The following is a 23,047-nucleotide window of genomic DNA, read 5'->3' on the forward strand; positions in this document are numbered from 1 at the left end:
TGTGTGTGTGTGTGTGTGTGTGTGTGTGTGTGTGTGTACAGATATATTCTGATATTGTTAGTGAACCAAGTTACAAAACAAAAGTACCATCTTAATGTTCTGTTTATTTTCTTATCAGCTAAAACAGAGGGTAAATATACATTACTGCTTATAATTATTGAAATATTTAGAGATAGCTAGATAGAATATGTTTATATATGTGTGTGTGTGTGTGTGTGTGTGTGTGTGTGTGTGTGTGTGTGTGTGTGTGTGTTTTCTGATATCGTTAGTGAAGCTTCCAAAGAAATGTTTTCTAATCATGCTGAAACAAAGAAGGTAAATATAAATTACCGCTTTTCATGATTTAAATATTTATTGTATCAATTTATTGTGTGTGTGTCTGTGTGTGTGTGTGTGTGTGTGTGTGCGTGTGTGTGTGTGTGTGTGAGCAAACAAGTACAGGACCTCCTCTTTTCAATATAATCATATTTTATTGGTCATAAAATGACATGAGAGGAAGATGTTGGAAGACATGATGAGCCCTGGTTGATGAACGCCATTATCTCATCACATGACAAAGATCCGAAAATCCACAGATTTTCATTTTTATTGTGTCGTTCTTGTCTGAGCTTCCCTCAAACATGTTCGTAGTGACAGGAAATAAAACACAGTTTGACCAAAGAATTTATTCCTTTTTTTCCTTTTCATGTGCACTACACATATACTACCCTGTGTAATGACTAAGGCACTAGCTTGTTTACTTTTATTTAAAAAAAAGGTCCCCAAAAAAAAAAATCAACTATATCACCAATGCATTTTTTCATTTAATAGTTCCTTTTTAAATCCCTAAAAACATGACAAATTCAACAACCCTCAAATGACCGCATTTAAAACACAATCCAGGAATTGACAAAACCCATATTTGCGTATTAAATCTTTTGCGTCCTTTTAATAGGTGTTATAGACGACATCTCGAAAAAGATGTCGAGTTAAGCAAAATGTTTAACGTATTTAAAGTATATTACATATTGTTTGGCCTCCACATGTCAATGACTGTCAATGTATTAATAGAAATCGTTTTCAAAATTCTTTTTAAAATATGACAGCGAAGACAAACACAAGTCCTCCTGTTGGTGGATTTAATCTAGCATGATTTAACAACGGAATAATATATTTTTACTCAGATACTTAAGACTATTTTCAGCTGTTTCAGTGTGAGAATCAAGACTATTTCTCTGATGATAGATTATAAATTTGAATTTGTTGACTCTTATTAACCTCCCGAGACCTGAGCTCTAAATAGTTTATCGTCATTGAAATTAATCCCAAGCGTTTTTTTTTTTTTTTTCACTACCAACATGCAACAAACAAAAAATAAATAAAAATAAAGTCAAAAATATGTAAAACTAAAAGAGCTGATCGCTATTTGTTTTGTTTCTTTCGGTCCCGCTGGAGTGATTTGACGTGGTTTGTTTGGTCTACGTAAGACAATAGCGAGTCAGATTTTAAGTGTGACAAGAGGTTAATGCGGAATTCAAAATATTAAGTATATAAAAAAAATAAATGTAAAAAAAAACAAAAAACAGGACAGTGGTTGCAGCTGGAGAATTTGCATGAAGTGAAATGAGTCGGTTTGCCGGAGAAGCGGTCCAGCAGAGGGACCCCTCAGTCCAGACATCTGCAACTATGACTTTGCATTTGCATAGCTAATTTCTACCCTCATGAGAGATAATTCACATATTTGGTAATGAACAATACAAACCGTATGCTGCAAAAATATAAAAGAAAATACTATTTAAAAAACAATAACTTGGGCCTGCAGATCATGGTAAAGCACCTGGATACAAATGAGGATACAGTGTTGGTACAAAGTACTGAATGTTGTATTTGACTTGTACAGTTAATGTATAATCTGAAACAAAAAAAAAAAAAAAAAAAACAGTTGTAGGCAAAAATCGGCACTGCAGCGAAGATGGAAATCAAAATGTACGGATTCTAGCTCGAGTAATTCAAGTACATGACAGCGTTTTGCATTCGATGAAAAAATACAATATTAATCCTTTCCAGTTGAAAGCTCCGGTAAGAATCAGACCCTCCGACGACATTAAAAAATGATGATCGTATCACGTGTCGTCATTTTATTGCATTTCCACACATCACTCCGATGTTTTCATCCGGACCTTTAAAAGACGATCGCTTATTTTGAAGCCTCTTACAACGCATCTGCACGTTATTGTCTCGAAATAAAACATTATTTCTGGAGAAGAGAGGTCTTTTTGTTTGTTTTTTTTTTTTTTTTGTCAAAGGTCAGCAAAGACAGCCAGCCGAGTCTCAGCTGCTGCATACCTGTGGGCGTAGCAGCGGCGGCGGCGGCGGCGGCGGTCACCGCGACCTTAAATAAACCGAAGTGAGACCAAAGAGAGAGACCGGATGGCGAGGCCCCGATGCTCATGCTAACATTTGCGCTCCCCTCTCCTCCCCCGCGGCGCCGCCCGACCCGGGAAAAGGCCACTCGGTCGTCCCGCGACGTCCGAAAGCCCCCGCCTTGCGTTGGAAATAAGTCTCATAAGATCTGCACAGGACTTGAAAAGCTCTAAAAGCGTGTTCAGCTGGGCTTTGCAGGTGTAAAGTGTAAAGCTTGGTAATAAGGACACATTAGGTGCTAATAACTTTTCAACTGGCGGGAGAGAGAGAGAGAGAGAGAGAGAGAGAGAGAGAGTACAATCTTGGGATGTAAGAAGCGAGGTTATCGTACGCAGAGTGAATTCCCCTCCTCCTCGTTCGGTGTCGCAGGGATGCATGATGAGGGGGATGGGCAAAGAACCATCCGGAGAGAGAGAGAGAGAGATTTCTAGCGTCTGATGGTGGCTGGAGATGAGGCGAGGTAGGTAAATGGGAGGGACGGGAAATCGGACGCGTGCAGAACCAACTTTCCTGCTCTAGAAAAGAGACGGGAGTTAAATTTGACCTCTTTATGTAAAGATTAAAGATTTGTCTCCGTCAAATCCCCAAAGGATTAAGCGCTCCTCCGCTAAACACGGTGATGTCATGAACCGTCTTTGGGGTCCATTCGAACGAGGGTTGTTTTTATTTTGGGTTTTCCCCATTTTAAACATTTGGATCGAGTCAATTAGAAACCGACGAAGGACTTGTTGCATGACATCACTGAGCGATGACCATCTTCAAGAAAGATCTGGTTGTTTAGAACGGCTCCGGAGTATTTCGGTTCCCATCGACAAAGCGAAGGCCTTTTTTTTCCCCCAAGCTAGAAAACCTTATTGTACATGCAAAATGAAAGCCTATTTTGTGTAAATATCATCCATCCGATTCCGGCGTTACTTTCATCGCGGAGGTAAAACGAGCAGATGTTTTAAAAAAAGACGATCCTCAAGGAGAAGAACGGAGCCCGAAGGAACGGTTCCCTTTTGAAGAGTCACAAATCCCGCCGCTTGAAAAGACGGGGAGGGGATGGCGCCGTCAGGCCTCGGAGGAAGATCGGCGGCCGGCTGTTTGGCGAGCGGAGGGCGTGGTTCTCCTCGCCGGAGTCTCCCGGGACGCTCAAAACGTGCCTCTCCTCGCATGTGTCACGGTTATGAGGCCCGACAGCGGAGCGCACAATGCACTTCCCCACCGCCGCTGTGTGCCAAAGCTCCTCGTGCACACACACTCGACTGCACACACACACATACGTAGAGATCCGTCTCTCTAATGCACACACTCGCAATCCCTCCCCCTTTAAGCCGGAACCAGCCAGCGGCGGCGAGGGGGAAACAATCCATGGCTTTGACCCTGAATCGAACAGAAACGGGAACCGGAGGACGGGGGGGGAGCGTTTAAAAAATAGGACGGGTTTTTTTTTTTTTTTGTAGAAAAATAGAGGACTTTCCAAAGGCTGCTAAAAAGTCTTTGGCACTTCTGAAAGCACAGCTTACACGTGGACGTTAAAACCGAGCGCAAAAAAGGCCAAACGAGAAAGCTCTTGGGCCGGAAAAACGATTAACATAATCTGAGCTCATCCGCATATGAGTCGTGCCAGTCCGGGGTGGATTTGCGCCTGAACCGGCCCGTATTCTACCATCTCCCCGTCCACCGTGATCACGCCCTGCGGAGACACCGGCTCCAGCCTCAGCGCCGTAACCTTCTCGTACACCAGGTAGGGGCAGCCGCACGCCAAATGGGCGCCTTTCTCCATGGCGAGGAAGAGGCGGAGGAGCGCGGGTCGGGAGATTCCCGCCGTCACGTAGAACAGGTGGATCAGCCCGTCGTCGGCGGCGGCGCCGGGGACCGTCCACAGATCCTCCGCCAGGTGAGACTGGTAAATAGCCAGCACCAAAACGAAGTCCTCCTCTTTGACGACGGTCCAGTTCTCCGGGACGGGCTGGTCCGGGTCGGGGAGCGGAGCGTCCGGCGGCGCCCGGCGGCTTTTGGCGTCGGAGGAGACGGTGTTTCGGTTGGAATTGGTGGCGGTGGAATCGGGAGAGGCGAGGGAGGAGCGGAGCGAGGGGCGTCGAGGCGCGGCGGAGGGCGGACCCTGCGATCTGACGCCCCCTTTGGAGGTTTCCTTCACGGGCAGGTAGGCTAACCTGCCCTGGTAAACCCTGAGGGTCGCCAGGCGAACCAGGGTGCCCATCAGGAAACGGATGGCGCCGACGTGGCGGTATTTCTCGCTCTCGATGTCCACGTCGGCCACGAAACCCCAGGCGAGCGACAGGAAGGAGAAGAGACGTCGCCTGGAGGCCAGGTGGACGGACACCAGGTCCAGAGAACCCACCAGGCCTTTGCACAGCAGGAACCCGCAGCTCAGAAGCAGCTCCTCGTTCCACGCCGGGGGGAACCTGCGGAAACATCGGGTCGCGTGACGGCGCCATCGCTCGGACGCTCCCGCCGTCCGCCATTTTACATACGAAACATATTGATAAAGCATCGGTGTTATGATTTTCTCTTTGCGAGATAACGCGTGACCCGATGCCTCATCCATGACAGGATATATTGAAAACCTCACCTCAAAATAAAGATGCTTTTTTAATCATTTTAATAGAATTTTTAATTTTTTTAATTCCTTTTTTTAACTCTTTTTTTTATTCCTCTTCCCTCAGCCGAAGGGAATATTCAAATACTTTTTAAGACCTGAAAATACTTTATAGCACAACTTTGACACTTTATATTTTATTCGTATTTCTTATTCTCCCTCCTTCCTACTATTATTTATTATTGTTATGTTTTTACTTGAAACTCTGGCACAACAATTTTCTTCGGGATAAATGAAGTTGCGTCATCCAGGATATATTAAAACCCCACCTCGAAATAAAGATGTTTTTTTTTGTTTTTTTTTAATCATTTTAATTATATATATATATATATTTTTTTTTTAATTCCTTTTTTTAACTCGTTTTAATTCCTCTTTCTTCAGCTGAAGGGAATATTCAAATACTTTTTAAGACCTTAAAACACTTTATAGCCTTGACTTTGACACTTTATGGTTTTATTTGTATTTCTTATTCTCCCTCCTTCCTACTATTATTTATTATTGTTATGTTTTTACTTGAAACTCTGGCACAACAATTTCCTTCAAGATAAATAAAGTTGCGTCATCCAGGATATATTAAAACCTCACCTCAAAATTAAGATGTTTTTTTATAATTTTAATGATAAAATTTTTAATTTTTTTGATTCCTTTTTTTTAACTCTTTTTTTATTCCTCTTCCTTCAGCCGAAGAGAATATTCAAATACTCAGACTTTGACACTGAATGGTTTTATTTGTATTTCTTATTCTCCCTCCTTCTAACTATTATTTATTATTGCTATGTTTTCACTTGAAACTTTGGCACAACAATTTCCTTCGGGATAAATAGAGTTGTTCTTATTCTTATTCTTATTTGTAATTATGTTAATTTGTCATTGCTTTACATTTACATTACATTGTTGTAATTACGGTTGCCCAGGTTGACGATGCTGTTGTTTTCATCACTACCATGTTCATCATTTTTATTTGTATTTTTCGCGCTTTCCAATCTTCCTATATAGGCTTTAGTAAAACATTTTATTTACATATTACATATCGGTGGTGATGCTTCTTGCACAGTTAGAGGAGCCGGAGCAGCAAAGAAACGCCGCTTTTACTGCTACTTTTCTGTCTTTTCCTGCAAGCGTCCAGTAGAGGGGGATGTGACGGCGGCGCGCCGGACGCCAGTCGCTCGTGGCGAGCGTGCACGGTTTCACAAACCATTACATCATTGCTTTGAGAGTTATCAACATCCCAAAATGACCTCCGCTGCTCAGTGAAGCACTTCCACATCGCTCCACTGTCTCCCTCCGGAGAGACCGCGCGCCCAGTCAGCCTTTAGCATAATTACGCCGAAATGAGATAAATCATTCTTTTTTAAGAACCAGAAAGGTTACTTTTTTTTTTTTTCTTTTTTTTTTCTTTCTTTGCTCTTCCCCTTACACTTTTTGGTCCATGCATTTAAATGACTCATTAACGGACTGACTTACTGAGCGTAGTGGTGGACGGAGGCGGCCAGGGCGTTGCCGGAGCCACCGGGGAGGATCCCCAAAGGGGTCCGGATGGCTTGTTGCCAGTCCTCTCGCTCCATCAGGCCGTTTATCACCTGAAAGAAAAAGAAAAAACACAAAGGTGTGATACATTATTACACATTGTTACAATCTCTGCCGGATTTATGACCCCTTTCTTTAAACGCTAGCGTGTCAACCGGTGTTATTTTGACATTTCTCCCACTGATTGAGGATCATGTTGCACCGGCTACCAGTAGCTGCCAGGATCAAGCACAAGATCCTGACCCTGGCCTTCAAAACCACCTCAGGAACAGGTCCAGCATATCTGAACCAAATGATAAGACCTTGTGTTCCCGGCAGAGAGCTGCGTTCCTCTAATACAAACCTACTAGCAGCACCTTCTGCTCGCTCTAAGCGATCTCAGGCAAAACTGCTCTCAGTTCTACTACCTCAGTGGTGGAACAAACTTCCGGAAGCAACAAGACGAGCATCATCTCTCTCAACTTTCAAGAAACAGGTAAAAACTTTTCTCTTTCAGGACTTTTTACTGCGCTGATGCCCCAGATCAGGTTAGGCAGCAAGTTAGGCTATACAGTGTGTGTGTGTGTGTACGTCTTTGTCAAAAAAAAAAAAAAAAAAAAATTCACTAACCCAATCTTACTGCTCTGTATATTTCCTGTGCATCTTGTATTTGCAAGCGTATTTGCAGTCCTTATGTCCTCTATTGTAAGTTGCTTTGGATAAAAGTGTCTGCCAAATGTAATGTAATGTAATGTAATGTAATATAATGTAATGTAATGTAATCATATCCCTGGAAAACAGCGAGCGAAGCACCTCGAAGAGCAGCCCGTCCCCCGACATGATAACCAGGGCGTCCCACTGCGACAGGTCGGCCTTTCGGACCAGCTCCCTGGCGTGGTTCTGGTGCTCTGATGGACAAAAAGAGAAACTGTGTCGGACTCAGTAAGGAAGGAAAACAAATAGGGACGGACGAGGGCAGAATGAAACACACACTGTCCTCTCATCGCCGGCCTCCAGGGCCGGATCAGGGAGATTAAGCGGAAGAGAGATTCAATTTCTCTTATCAGGCCAGACGTATCACATTAGCCAATCCAGTGGCCACTCAACAGCTTAACTGCCGGGCAAACATCTGTGGCTGGCAAATATCTGCATGCGTGTGTGTGTGTGTGTGTGTGTGTGTGTTAGTTAACCGCCATATTTGTTCAGCCTAGTTTTACGACGGCGGTCCCGGCGGGTCGGTCCGCTCGTCCCACCAGTATTACAGTCTTCGCTTCCCGCCAGCTGATGCTCCAGCCGGAAGGTGGTTAATTTTTTGTGTTTTCGCGCCGATGATGAAATGGAAGAGACGACCGTAAAAAAAAAATACGGACGGCGTTAAATTGTCTAAGCGGCGAGGGTTACACTGTTTGGACTGGTTCTGCAGGTGGCACGGTTTGATTCCAGCGATTCTTGATTCTTCAGGGAGTCTCCTCCGGGTTCTCCACGTTCCTCCATCTTGTGTGAACCCCGACTCTCCGGCACAGTGACGGCTCAGATAGGCTTCAGCCCCTCCGGAAATATATCGAATGAATGAATGACTGCATGGTTTCGCAAATTATGTAGGAAGATGCGACAAACCGAAAAAATGGGGATGAACATTTTGGTCAAAAGCTAGAAATAATTAGCGGGAGATGGCTAACGGGCTACCGAAGAACTGCAACCGTCGGTCTCAAAAATCAGCAGAAACGTACACAAATGTTTGCTTTCAATAGCCGTCAGCTCATTAGCCTGGTAGTTACTAGGAAATAGAAAATGTGGAGCCAAACTGGTGCAGCGCTAAGAACTATTTAGACACTAAGTACTATTAAGACCTTAAAAGACTTTATAGCCTTGACTTTGACACTGAATAGTTTTATTTGTATTTCTTATTCTCCCTCCTTCCTACTATTATTTATTATTGTTATGTTTTACTTGATAAATAAAGTTGTTTTTATTCTTATTCTTATTTGTAATTGTCTTAATTTGTCATCGCTTTACATTTAATTCATTGTTGGCGTTTTAAGAGTTAATAGTAATCAGTATTTTTATAGCGTGAGCGATTCTCCCTCCTTCCTACTATTGTTTATTATTGTTATGTTTTTACTTGAAACTCTGGCACAACAATTTTCTTCGGGATAAATAAAGTTGCGTCATCCAGGATATATTAAAACCCCACCTCGAAATTAAGATGTTTTTTTATCATTTTAATTATAAAATTTTAATTTTTTTTAAATACCTTTTTTTAACTCTTTTTTTATTCCTCTTTCTTCAGCTGAAGAGAATATTCAAATACTTTTTAAGACCTGAAAACACTTTATAGCCTTGACTTTGACACTTTATGGTTTTATTGTTATTTCTTCTTCTCCCTCCTTCCTACTATTATTTATTATTGTTATATTTTTAATTTAAACTCTGGCACAACAACAATAACAATGTCCTTGTTATCAATTTTCCTGTTATCAAAATGTTGGTTTTCACTGCTGTTGTTATTACGGTTGCCCAGGTTGACGATGCTGTTGTTTTCATCCCTACCATGTTCATCATTTTTATTTTTATTTTTGTCGCTTTCCAATCTTCCTGTACAGGCTTTAGTAAAACATTTTATTTACATATTTCATATTGGTGGTGATGCTTCTTGCACAGTTAGAGGAACCGGAGCAGCAAAGAAACGCCGGGATAAATAAAGTTGTTTTATTCTTATTGACCCTCTGACAGCGGCTTCACCTGAAATATTGATTGAAAACTTTCAACCTTCCTCTTGTGTTTGCATGTGTGTGTGTGTGTGTGTGTGTGTGTGCGATGCAGTGCCGTGTTGACAGGCAGAGGCAGCAGCAGCGGCAGAAACAAACCGCTGACTCAGCACGTCGACGACGCCGAAGCAGGAGCTGACGCTTTACTTCCCCGCCACTTCCTTATTCAGGTGTCGCAAACACGCCATCGCACAACTTAATAAATCACACGCGGCGTTCTCTTGCCGAGATGCGTGAAATCCGACGTTCATACAAAGCAACAAAACGTTAGGGTTGTTTTACTTTAAAAGCAGGTCTTTTCTTCTTCATGCCACGCTGAGGTGAAGCGGGGTGAAGCTTCTGGAAGCTTCATACAGTATGTAGAAGGTACATGCAGGCACAAGAGACGCCTCCATCGCTGCTTGTCCTTCCTCGGGCAAAGACTGTGTGATACATCGGCCACCGAGCTGCGCTGGCGAAGGGGCTCGCCGGTTAATCCCCCCCTAACGCCCATTTCTGATTGGCCGCTACGACCGAAACCGATAACTGAGACGAATTCTTCCCGTCTTTTATGATCTGCTTTGGTGTTTTTTTCTTCTGGGTCCGTCTCGGTAATCACAGATTGTTTTATCCCCGCGGACATTTTCAGGCTGACCTATAAGTCCCGGAGGTCTGCCTGAAAAATTTTTTTTTTTTTTTTTTTTTTACCTCCTTACCCTGGTCCTGTCCAAATTGAGAATGAGAATCACCGGAAATAAAAATAAATTGGCTAAAAAAAAACAAAAGGATGAGATGAGCTGAAAAACACTGCAAGAAACTGCTCCAATATTATTACAAAATGGCAGAAAATTTTCAATAAATGACAAAAAAAAATGGCAAAATAACTGGTCCTGTCCAAATTGAGAACGAGAATCACCGGAAATAAAAATAAATTGGCTAAAAAAAAACAAAAGGATGAGATGAGCTGAAAAACACTGCAAGAAACTGCTCCAATATTATTACAAAATGGCAGAAAATTTTCAATAAATGACAAAAAAAAAAAAAAAAGGCAAAATAATCCCATTAAAATAAATGCATAAGCATTTGAAATCCACGATTAAAAGAAATAAAACCTGCAATAAATTACCAGGACTACATAACATAAAAATCCTGGAAGCACAAATTAAAATGATTATTACTTTATGCAGCTTTTCCAGAGGTAACTAAAAGGTCACATGTTACTTGGCATGGAGTTTTTTTTCTCCACATCTGTTGGCATTGAAGCCTTTTCCCTGTTCCTGGGTTTTCAGAGAGGTCGCCGCAGTCTGATGACAATAACTGGCACCGCTAAAGGTCATAAAATACCACCGGCCACTAAGAACGCAATGCTATAGGGGACCACCAAATCGCAGTGTGTGTGTGTGTGTATGTGTGTGTGTGTGTGTGTTACACAGATAATCAGGTGTGGAGTCAGAGGACAAATAATGTGAATGTTTTGGAAATATGCGACAGAAAGGGCGTCTGGGAGTGTTGATGAAACTCCACAGCGTTCTCTGGGGTCGGAGTTTACAAACACTGATTTTTGACATTTTCTGGTAACTGGATACATTTCTTGCATTTTTCAGGAAAAAAAATCTTGTCGATTTTCATTGGGTTTCTTTCTAATGTCATATTTTGATGCAGTTTCTTCATGTTTTTTTTTTTTTAAACACATTTTGCTCACATTTAAAATTCATTTCTCGCTGGTTGCAATGCACTTTCTTGCTGATTCAATCAGTTTCTTGGAAACAAAATGATTTTTTGTCAGGAACAATCTAAAAATGGAGTATTTGTAAAGTGTATTACATATTGCATAGTTATTTTATATGCATTGTCTATTTTGTACATTTTTCTATTTGTATTGTCCATATTTGTATTGTCCAGGACTACAGATGGCGAAATACATATTTTATTGCCTGTTTATATATTGTATAGTTATTTTATTGCCTATCTGTATATTTCATATATATTGTCTATTTTGTAATATTTGTAAACTTGTAAAGCGTCTTTGTGTACCATGAAAAGCGCTATACAAATCGTATGTATTATTATTATTATTATTATTATTATCTAGCAGACCGTCTTGTTATCATTTTGAATGTATTCATAATCCATCCTGCTTCTCCTGCACCGAGGGGAGCTGGAACGTCGGGCCAGTCGATCGCAGGGCCGCATGTAGGAACAAATAACCTTTCGCCAATTTAGCGTCTCCAAGGAACCTCCTGCGTGTCTTTGGATGGTGGGAGGAAAGCGGCGAACCCGGAGGAAACCCGTGCAGCCTCCCGTCGGGATCGAACCGGTAACCGTCTTGCTGCGGGATGGAAGCTGCGACGCCGTGTTTAAACCCACATTTCGACAAAAACAGTCATTCCTCACGTTATGAAACGACACTGACGCAACCGTGCACGTCGGCGCGTGAAGAGCGTAGCAGCTACTGAATTACACTTTGATTATTTATGTGTGTTTATGAGAAGAGGGATGACCTACTTCTTGGTGTGAGATTGAAGGTTTAATCCCTTAAACCCTATTTAGTGCCAAAGTGTGTGTCGTGCGTGCACGGGAGGGAGATGTGAGTGTGTGACCTGTGATGACCAGCGTGTAGGGCACGGCGGCTTCAGTCAGCATCCCCCGCACGTGGTCGCCGAACAGCTGGAGAGCCTGGCCTCGCCCGCTCTGAGGGTTCACCAGGATCATGACTCTGCACGGCCGACGCACCTCCCAGTAAGTCACACCTGCGACACGCAGACACACCGACATTGAGCGCAAACACTCACGTGAATTTCCGCCGTTTTTCGCATTTCGAATATCCGCTTGGGACGGGACGGCGAGCAAAGCGGGAGGAAGCGGAGGGGAAAATGGTGAGTCGGTCAAAGGGACGGCGCGTTAGATGTTTGTCAGGCTGAGAAGGTTTGGATGTTTACAAGGGAGGGATAGTGAATATAGCTGGAGGAGGAGGAGGAGACGAACACGACATGAAGTTAGTTGAAGTGAGAGAGGAGAATGCAGAGGTCGGGGTTGGATGGAGGAGCCAGAAGAAGAAGTCCTTCACATCGGTTACCCTAAAAAGAAGTCATGACATGGAAACATTGTTCTAAGCTCACAAAAATTTACATAAACATTTACATTACATCTATCTGACTGCCGTACTTTGAGATTACTCTTCAGATCACAATGTTTCAGAAATACAATATAGCCCCCTTTATTCCGCTGACAACAAAATATATTCGATAAAATAAAGGCAGAAACTGCTACATGAGATGAATCAACTTAACCCTCATATTATGTTCAGGGTCAATTTGACCCATTTCACCCATTGACCCAGTGGGTGAAATTGACCCTTAACGTAATATGAGGCTTTTGCTATCTGTCGTCATCGACAACAAAATATATTCGATAAGATAAAGGCAGAAACTGCTTCATGAGATGAATCGATGTAACCCTCATATTATGTTATGTCGTTAACATAATATGAGGGTTAAAGAAAGAAAAGTCTTTATCTGGCGTCTTCATAAAGCTAAAACCAAGCCTTCTGAACACCTACACGTTGTGTATTATATTCTTTTTTTTTTTTGCGATTTGTCGTCATCAACAACAAAATATATTCGATAAAATAAAGGCAGAAACTGCTTCATGAGATGAATCAACTTAAAGTAAGAAAAGTCTTTATCTGGCGTCATCATAAAGCTAAAATCAAGCCTTCTGAACACCAACACGTTTTGTATAAAATCCTTCTTTTTTTTGCTATCTTTTGTCATTGACAACAAAATATATTCGATAAAATAAAGGCAGAAACTGCTTCATGAGATGAATCAACTTAACCCTCATATTATGTTAAGGGTTAATGGGTGAAATTGACCCTTAACATAATATGAGGCTTTTGCTATCTGTCGTCATCGACAACAAAATATACTTGATAAAATAAAGGCAGAAACTGCTTCATGTGATGAGGTGACTTAAAGAAAGAAAAGTCTTTATGTGGCGTCTTTATAAAGCTAAAACCAAGCCTTCTCGTTGTGTATAATATTCTTTTTTTTTTTTGCTATCTGTCGTCATCGAAGCGTTCTGTAGCGTTACCGTACGTGTGAATTTTAGGCAAATTTTAGGCTTCATAAAGGAAATGAATCCGTTCCCAGTCATTTCTTTGGAGTAAATAAAAAGGCAACGACAGCGTGGATTTCCCTCAGTTCTGTCTCAGTCTGGAACGATGCAGGACACGAACCGAACAGGGTTGCATCTCCAGCCGGACCAGAACTTTCCCTGTCAATCACACCTACGGGTCATTCACACTTAAATCAACCCCCTGAACGGCTGTGGAATGTGGGAGGAAACCGGAGAGGAAATTGCAAACTGCACACAGACGCTGGACTCCAACCAAGAACCTTCACCGCGTGATGCATTCTGTCATGATATGGTGAAAAGTCGGTTATTTTAAGATGAAAAAATGTCCCCGGGATCGATGACCCTTGTCTGGTGTTTCCAAAAACCGCGAGCTGTTGTTGTTAAATGACCGCGGCGGAGCCCAAAAAGGGGTGACGGACAGCGTTACCATGACAACATGACTCTGCTGGACTGGCGCACTCTGACCGGCTTTGGAGTCGACGGATGAAATATCAGAGTTTTATCAGGAATTTATGGACGTCGGTTTCGGAATTTAATGATAAACTGAAGAGAAGTTAAAACAACCCAAGTATCAGCCGTGATGCGTCCATTTCCATGCAATTTGCGTCGCTTCCGTCATGGAAATACCTCTGAGGAAAAGACACGAACTCGTTAGAAGTGTGTGAAAACACACAGGCACATGCTAAACTGTGGCTCCATTCACCCACACAGGGTCACCATTGTGCGTTACTTGTGTTATTGCACAATGTAGCACGTAAACACAAAGGGCCGCTACACTTCCAGAATATCAGTCACAAAAGAGGAAAGTGGCATTTTGGCAGTCAAAGAGCTTCGCAACGGGTTTTTCACTCAAGGGAGTCCGGCTGAACAACACAGATGACCTTTGAAAGGTCAAACTTGACGTTTAAATCTAAAAGTAAATATCAGCATCCTCCTGTGGAAACTCAAATATCACACTCGAACCACAGCGGGGGATGTGGCAGAAACACACCCGTGTTATCGTTAGAAACCATTTTACATTGATGGTACAATGAACACGGAATAGCAACGTTTATCAGTGAGATAAGACGACTGAAATCTGAAAGCAATACAAAAATAATTGGGGGGAAATCCAGAAAAATGACAGTGATGAAATATAAAAAAAAAAAAAAAATGTGAAAAATGTAAAAAAAAAATAATTCTATTTTATTTTTTTTTTTCTATTTTTTTTTTTTCATCATTTATGTCCAAATGGAAGTAAATCTTTCCTGAAGGCATTTGTCAAAATTGACCTAAATATTGGCTAAAAATAGCTCAACATGAATTAAAAATTGAACTTAAAAATGAATTGAAACGTGTACTTGTGTGTGTGTGTGTGTGTGCATTTGTCATGAGAAAGGGAAACCAGGGCAGTAACACAAAAGAGGTGAGGGATACTGTGGGTCACAAACTGGTGTCTGTGTGTGTGTGTGTGTGTGTGTGTGTGTGTGTGTGTGAAGTCGGATACCTGCAGCCACATTCCATCCAACACAGTCTGCACTGTGTGTATTTCATGGGTATGCAAATACACACACACACACACATGCGCGCACACACACACACACACACACACACACACACACACACACATGCTCGCACACACACAGGTAAGAGAGTGAACTTGTGTCAGTGATAACAAGTAACCTCATTATCACAAGTTCATCACAAGGCGGGTTTTAAAAAAACACATGCGGTGAAAACATGAATGAATTAATTCATGATTCATCTTAAATCAGAATCAGAACCTGAGTTGATGCTGGATCTTCTGATCAATTATCAATATTTGAGAAACAAAATATTCTTATACACTATACGTACATGTACAATGTTCAAATGAGAGTTTCTGATTAAATGCAAATTGGAGTTTCTTTTTGAAGCAGCCACAGTCAATTAAATCTAATTATGATGCAACCGGCTGAACTGGCTTATCACATGTCAGAAATAAAAATAAAAATGAAATGTTAGAAAAATCCAAACCTTAAATTAACGTCAGAGAGATCCATGTTTTCAGTTGTGAATAAAAATGTCAAATAACGTGTGTGTTCGAGAAGGTCGGATGTTGGGATGCTCAGTAAGATCATTTCAAGCCATGCAAGATCAAAATCAACTGTAACTAAAAACACATATGTAATAAAAATATCAACATTTCCAGCTGAAACTGCTCAAACATGATCTGCAATAACCTTCGCAAATTCTTATACGGATGTCCTGATAGAACACATCGGCAGAGAACTGATGTTAAATTCACCGAACCCTCCGACATGTCGCTCCATTTCTATTTTTAAGCAAGAAATTGCATAAAAACATGCCGTCGGTTCATCGGAGACCCCGGTTTGCCCCGACATGTGAACGAGGGTGAGAACGGTTGCGTGGCTCTGCATAATGTACGAGTTTTATCTCTTTATGTGGCTCGTGCATGACGGAGTGAAAGGTTGCACGGTTGCACATGATGTGTGTGTGAGAAGATGAACGGCGGTTTCTCTCCAAATCACAATCACAATAATTTATTGAACCCCAAGGGAAAAAAATTGCTTTAAATAGAGTCAAAATAGGACAAAATAGAACGAATAATGAAAAATAAAATTTAAAAAAAAATGGTAAAGATTAAAAAAAGGAAAAAAAAATCAAGTTAATTGTATGTAAAAAAAAAAAAAAAAAAGTGTAACGTTTATACATGTGTATTCATAAGCACATATATCTGATAAATCCAGGTTATTGCAGAAAAGACTATGAAAGTTTTACACACACAACGAAAGTGTTTGACGCTCGTATGACCTGAAATGAGGGAGTGAATGCTTGAATGTCTCTCCAGGTGGCGATGTGGCTTCAGCCTCCACCAAAGCTCCGAGTCCTGGTGTAGATCGTGAATGAGTGAAATAAGAAATAAATCATTTTGTCTAAATCGGTGTGTGAGATCTTTAATCGAACAGGAGTGACTTGCCTATAAATAAATTGAATGTCAAGGTTGGTCGAGTGTCTGCAGGCGAGCAGACGTGGAGGCTGACAGCATAAACACCGCTGCCCACCAGGGCATCACCCGCCAAGAAGGGCTAGGTGGCAGTGTGTGTGTGTGTGTGTGTGTGTGTGTGTGTGTGTGTGTGTGTGTGGCCTGACAGGCCATCACAGTCATGTGTCACACAGCAGAAGACAAAGACCCCTGAGGGACCGAGACGCCGGCTGGGGTGAAAGGTCGTCTGGTGATGCAGACGAGGCCTGTCTGCTCCACCATGGAAGCCTCGGGGGAGGAAAAAATCTCACACACACACACACGCACACACACACACACCTGCTGACCCAAAACACTATTGTCTTTGCAGGTCTGGAACACAGCATACCTCACTTCAACTTCTTTGACACATATTTAAGCAAAGATCATTCTGACACTTAAGGAGCTTAAGGTAGCTATAAATATACTTAAGTGGTTCAAATGTTTGTTTTTTTTTCAGCTGTGATGGTTAATGTTAAAACAATGAAATGAACAAATCCTCTGAATCCTGTTAAATGTTAAAATGTGGGAAAATGGGAAAAATAGAAATGTAGAAAAGCAAAGGTGAAGGCCGGTGAAAAGAATAAAAGAAACAGCAAAAATGTACCTGAAAATTATTTAAAAAAAAAAAAATGATGAAAATCTGTGAGCCTTTTTTTTTTTTTGTATTATTTTCTATTGTAATAATTATTATTACTGTGAAAATATACTCCACAAGAAATGATGCAGACATTTTGTTAAATACAACACAAGCGTCACTGAGGCTAACAATTATTCTTTTAATTTCAAGAACAAATCCCTATCACGTCCAAATCACAAGGGGACAAATAACTCCTCATTTTTAATCCATAACAAAAGAATATCTGATCTCGGAAACGAGATATTAGACCCCTAAAACTAGAAAAAACGGGTTCATGTTCTGACGGTGTGATTAGCGGTAGCGGGTCAGCGGCTCCTTCCTTCACTTGCAGTCTAAATGAGGAGCTTCTATGCATGAGATACAAACTTGGAGGCGCAGCTTTGATTTAGTAAGCAGCCACTTCATTATTTACGGCTCATTCATTCCAATGAGTCGGAATAAAACCCGGCGGGACCGTCGGGGTAATAGATTTCAACACGTTCTCCAAATCACTGTGAATTGCTGCGGTTGCCGTCTCGCGGCAAGGCGGTCGTTTATACCTCGCCTCATTAAATAGCGAATATACCGCGTTCAAACTTTTCAATTTAGCAATCCCGCTAATACGAATCTTGTGCCACCGTTGCACCTCTAATCCAACCTTTCCATCTGCGACGCCAGATGAGATCACATGCAATTAACTTGCACTCGTCGACGGATTAGCGGCTGACTTTCATACACCCTCTACAGGAAGAGCGGCGGCGCAGCGTTACCATATCCTACCCGCATCTATTAGCACGGCATGTTTCATTTAAATCCATATAATGTTCCGTTAAATACCGCATTATCGGCCGCGGCGTGTTTCGGACGCTAAAAAAAAACAGCTTGTAAATTAAAGATCTGATCACATCGGTGTTCCGAAGACGCGAGGAGTCGCCAGATGCAGCAAAGTGTTTAGACAGTTGCACCGGCTCCTTAGTTTACGATGGTCGAGGTCTTTGAGTCCAGCGGGAGGTTAGCGGTGGGAGGGCCGGTTACCGCTCAGGTTACCATCTGCCTGCCAGTAAAGCAGGCTGAAACTCACACCAGAAGACGGACGAATGTTTCTTATCGCTGCTCGTTGCGGCCCGGTTTACTCCCCGTCCTCCAAACTCCACATCTCCGATCCACTCCGGTCTGAAATACCACGTTTTGCGTGTTTTTTGCTCTAAATTTCAAGCGACGGATGGACTCACGATACAACGTGGTGACACTTTGGTCACGAAAGCATTTTATCAGAACATAGAGGGATGGGGACCATATCGGTCGACGGACGCCGGAATTGGAGGTTTAGTGGAAGACCAGAAGAGAAGATGGATGGACGTCGTGAGAGAGGAGGATAGGGTTAGATGGAGAAGCCCAAAGGAGGAGGAGAAGATACATCCTGGGATATGATGGAGCGTGAGATGAATGCAAAATCAGCAAGGAGTTCATATTGACTGTTAAAAAATTGATGTTGTCTTGTCTTTCAGTGTTTTTGATAATTCGCTAGTGTGACCTGCACACATTCAAAGAGACAAAAACTCTGAATCACCAAGTTTTAAAACGGGAAATACCTCAAAAAAAAAACAAAAAAAAAAAAACATAAAACAGGAAACTAACCAAAATCGATGCAGTCTGCGCACGATAATATTACACATCTATTTTGAACTGATAGATGTTTCTGTATAAAAACACTCTAACATGATATCTTGTAACAAGAACATTGTAGCCTGATGATGAACAACCTTGGGAGCCGAAAAGCTGTGTCACCACCACCACCACCCCCGACACACACACACTAACACACACACACACACACACTAACACACACACACCACGCCCGCTTCTCAACTGAGGAATGGGAATAATTAGAGGCATAAACACTTTTCAAAGCCTATTCATGTTAATTACTGTCTAACTGCAGACTTGCAAGGAGGTTGTTAATGAGATCTGGAGACGAAGGACCTGAAGACAGTGCATTTTGAACAGGGGGAAGATGTGATGAGGCCCAATTAGACACAGCTGCGTGATCGCGGGATGGAAAAGGGTTTTGTTTTGATGCGACGTTCCGCCCGTCAACAATAAATTCTCAGCGGGAGCTCAATTCGCAGAAATAATGAAGCGAGAGCGGCGGCCGCACTGGAAGTTTAAACCGAAGCACAAATGAATGGAAGCTGGTAGAGCAGGTTATTTAACGGCTGGTTCTCTCAAACCTGATTTTGTGGATACGGACCTTGTGAAATGGCTCATTTGTCATGAGATGTTCGGAAAACATTCCTCCAACAGTCACCCATCCTTGACAACAAGAGACGTTCAATGCTCAGGTGGCCTGCGGTATTTCAAGTTTGGATCACATGAAACCACATTTTGTGCTATTGTAGCATGAAGTATACATTGCGTGCGCAATGTTTGCACGTTGGCTGGTTTTGTTTTCAAACCTGAGGTATCATATTTGCAAAAGTCTGATATCACGATGGGCTGAAAACTCAAATTTGACTGAGGCTGCATTTGTGCAGACTGCTACGACACACACACAAAAAAAAAAAAAGAATAAAAAAACATGAATGGATTCAAACTTTTTCCATGTTGTGCAAATAATGATGTCATGAACTGGCTGAGAGAACATTTCTCGAACAGTCAACCTTTGACCCCGGGGGAGGCAACAAGAGGCGTTCACTGCCCAGGTGGACTGCGGTTTTTCAAGTTTGGATCACATGAAACAGCACATTATGTGCTATCATAGCATGAGGAATTCTTTGTGCGTGGGAGTGTGTGCACGTTTGTGCACGTGTGTGTATGCCCAGGGTCAGATGGTTTTGTTTCCACCCCTTAGATAATGTATTCGTAATAGTCTTTTATTGTGAGGGGGCTGAAAAGTCAGATTTGGCTGAGGGTGCATTTGCGCAGACTTAAGCTGCTGCTGCTACACTCATAAACAAAAAACAAAAACAAATCGTGAATAAATTAGATTTTTTTTTTCATTGTGTCATGTTGTTTGATTTATGGGTGTATGTACAATTTAAATATTCTTAAGAAAAACCAAGAAGTGACGAAAAGTTTCGACTTGCCTTCAGCAGTAAAGGATTCACCACTGTGGTTTCCACACAGCGTGAAACTTTATAAAGAAAAAAAAAGAATATTTTCACCAAGGATGTCTTTTTTTTGTTATTATTTGTTAGCAAGCAAACAAAAAAGGGGTGGGGGGGGGCTCAAATATTTGCTCAGAACAAAAATGAGAATATTATAAGGATTTTCTTCCTCTCCTTTGGGCTTTTTCCTTCAGCCGTCGCCACAGCGATTCAACCTCCTCCATCTAACCCTATTCTCTGCATAGAATATTATAAGAATAAATATATGTTAAAAAAACAACAACAACAAAAACAAATGAAATAGTGAATGTAGTATCTAAAAATATAGCCCGGCCAGGCTCGAGGGAGGGGGGGGGCACATATTTCCACAGAACAGAGATGAGAATATTATAAGAATAAATATATGTAAAAATAATAATGATAACAAAAAATAAAATAGTGACTGTAGTATTTAAAAAATGTAAACCAGCCAGGCTCAATGGGGGGGGGGGGGGGGGGGTGCATATATCCTCAGAACAGAAATGTAAATAATATAAGAATAAATATATGTAAAAAAAAAATAATAATTATGAAAAATAAAACAGTGAATGTAGTATTTAAAAAAATGTAGCCCAGACAGGATCAAAGGGGGGAGGGCACATATTTCCACAGGACAGAGATGAGAATATTATAAGAATAAATATGTGTTAAAAATGATAATAAACAAATAAAAGAGTGAATGTAGTATTAAAAAAATGTAGCCCAGCCAGGATCAGAGGGGGTGCACATATATCGTCAGGACAGCGATGAGAATAATATAAGAATAAATATTTGTAAAAAATAATAATAATAATGATAAATAAAAGAGTTAATGTAGTTTTTAAAAATATAGCCCAGTCTGGCTCAAAGGGGTGGGGGCACATATTGCCACAGGGCACAGATGAGAATATTATAAGAACAAATTTTTGTTAAAAATGAAAATAAACAAATAAAAGAGTGAATGTAATATTAAAAAAGATATAGCCCAGCCAAGCTCAAAGGGGGGCGCACATATTTCCACAAGACATAGATGAGAATATTATAAGAATAAATATGCTAAAAATTATAATAATAATAATAAATTAAATAGTGAATGTAGTATGAAAAACTATAGCCCAGCCTGGCTCAAAGAGTGGGGGGCACATATTTCCACAGAAAGGAGATGAGAATATTATAAGAATAAATATATGTTAAAATAAACAAATAAATAAATAAAAATAAAAGAGTGAATGTAGTATTTAAAAATGTAGTCGAGCTAGTATCAAGGAGGGGGGCGCACATATTCCCACAGGACAGAGATGAGAATATTGTAAGAATAAATATATGTTCAAAAAAACAAACAAATAAAAGAGTGAATGTAGTATTTAAAAATGTAGCCCAGCCAGGATCAAGGGGGGGGGGGGGGGGCACATATTTCCACAGGACAGAGATGAGAATATTATAAGAATAAATATATGTTAAAAAATAAAGTAAAAATAAAAGAGTGAATGCAGTATTTAAAAATGTAGCCCAGCCAGGCTCAAGGGGGGGCGCACAAAATTCCACAGGACAGAGATGAGAATATTGTAAGAATAAATATATGTTCAAAAAAACAAACAAATAAAAGAGTGAATGTAGTATTTAAAAACGTAGCCCACCCAGGCTCACCGTCTCTCCGGGGCGCCTGCAGCACCGAGGCGTCCGTGATGGCACTCGCCCACCTCTCCGCCTCCCGGAGGTTGGCGAGCGGGTCCTGGACCAGCGCGACCCGGAAGCGCTGCTCCAGCCGCTGGCGGGCCACGCCGGCGCTCATCCACCGCCGCCTCAACGGGTAGAAATAGGCGGTGAAGTAGGCGCCCTCGTCCGCGCCGTCCGAGCCCCGGGACGCACGGCATCCGACGCAGTCGCTCAGGTTAAACACCACCTTGGTCCGGCCGGGAGACGAGGAGATCCTCTGGACGGTCAGGGCGCTCTCCGTTAAGCTCACCGAGTACCGGACCTTGTCGTTGAGCGCGTCGGTGAACTCCCCGTACAGCATCCCCGCCGCCCCGTTCCGCCGGCGGGATGCGTCCGGTTCGGAGGCGTCCTTCTCCATCCCGGGCGGAGAGAGCGACGCCGCCGCTGCTGCCGCCGCCGCCGCCGCCGCCGCCGCTGTTGTGGGACCCGGGGGCCAACGAGCTTTCCCCCGGTTCAGAGTCTCTCCCTAGTGACCGGAGGCGGGAACGGCACCGGTGATGGAGCTCCGCCGTCCCGCCGGTAAGCGCTCCCGGTGCTGTGTGTGCCAGCGGCTTAAAGGGATGGTGGCTCCGACGTGCAAAACGCACCGCATTTTTTGCGCGTTTCTTTGTTTTGGAAAGCAAGACGGAGAAGAAGAAGAAAAAAAAGTAGTCATGTGTGTAATAACAATGGAAATATTCTAAGAAAAGGAAATGGCAGCATGGTGAAGTATCACCGTCCAGGGTGAGGAGGTGGAGATGGAGGACAAGAACCTCGGGGAGGCGGACAGAGGGCTGATCCCGAGTTTGGTTGAGTGGAGCAACCAGAACCACCTCCTGCTCAACATCTCCAAGACCAAGGAGGTGGTTGTGGACTTCCGTGAGAATCGGAGGAGACGGGTACCGGTCACCATCCAGGGTGAGAGGGTGGAGATAGCGGACTCCTGCAAGTACCTTTAGGTTCACATCAAAACCGGAGTGGAGGCACCTCACTGAGACACTCTGCAGGAAGGGTCGGAGCAGGACGAGGTCTCCTCAACACCTTCCACAGGTCGATGGTAGCCAACGTGCTCTTCTTGGGTTCGGTGCGCCGGTGAGGAACGCTCAGGTCAACAGGCGCAACAAGATAGTGAGGAAAGTCCGAACCTGGACCGATGGGGAGGGTGAAGGACGAACCGGGATCCTGGACCATCCTTCCCGCCCCCTG

General features: G+C 42.4%; 1 protein-coding gene across 1 annotated transcript; it reads right to left on the reverse strand.

The window, feature by feature from the left end:
• Positions 1–450: 450 nt before the first annotated feature.
• LOC147230724 (sphingosine kinase 1-like) lies at positions 451–22,404 on the reverse strand. Its single transcript, XM_086154223.1, has 5 exons — positions 21,794–22,404; positions 11,862–12,011; positions 7,328–7,422; positions 6,473–6,588; positions 451–4,814 (listed from the first exon to the last, which is right to left on the reverse strand). Exons 1-5 carry the CDS (start codon positions 22,218–22,220, stop codon positions 3,992–3,994), a joined length of 1,611 nt encoding a protein of 536 aa, XP_086010349.1. The 5' UTR covers positions 22,221–22,404; the 3' UTR covers positions 451–3,991.
• Between the last annotated feature and the right edge of the window lie 643 nt (positions 22,405–23,047).

This window comes from Fistularia commersonii, chromosome 10, assembly GCF_037954325.1.
Source record: "Fistularia commersonii isolate RoL2024-O1a breed Wild chromosome 10, RoL_Fcom_v1.0, whole genome shotgun sequence".
NCBI classification, from domain to species: Eukaryota; Metazoa; Chordata; class Actinopteri; order Syngnathiformes; family Fistulariidae; genus Fistularia; species Fistularia commersonii.

Excerpts from the sequence above, each read along its gene's own strand:
- LOC147230724 (XM_086154223.1), bottom strand. The coding sequence starts at position 22,220 with ATGGAGAAGGACGCCTCCGAACCGGACGCATCCCGCCGGCGGAACGGG. Across the intron at positions 12,012-21,793 it reads GCAGGCGCCCCGGAGAGACG|GTGTGACTTACTGGGAGGTG; the intron begins GTGAGCCTGGGT and ends TGCGTGTCGCAG. Across the intron at positions 7,423-11,861 it reads CTACACGCTGGTCATCACAG|AGCACCAGAACCACGCCAGG; the intron begins GTCACACACTCA and ends TTTGTCCATCAG.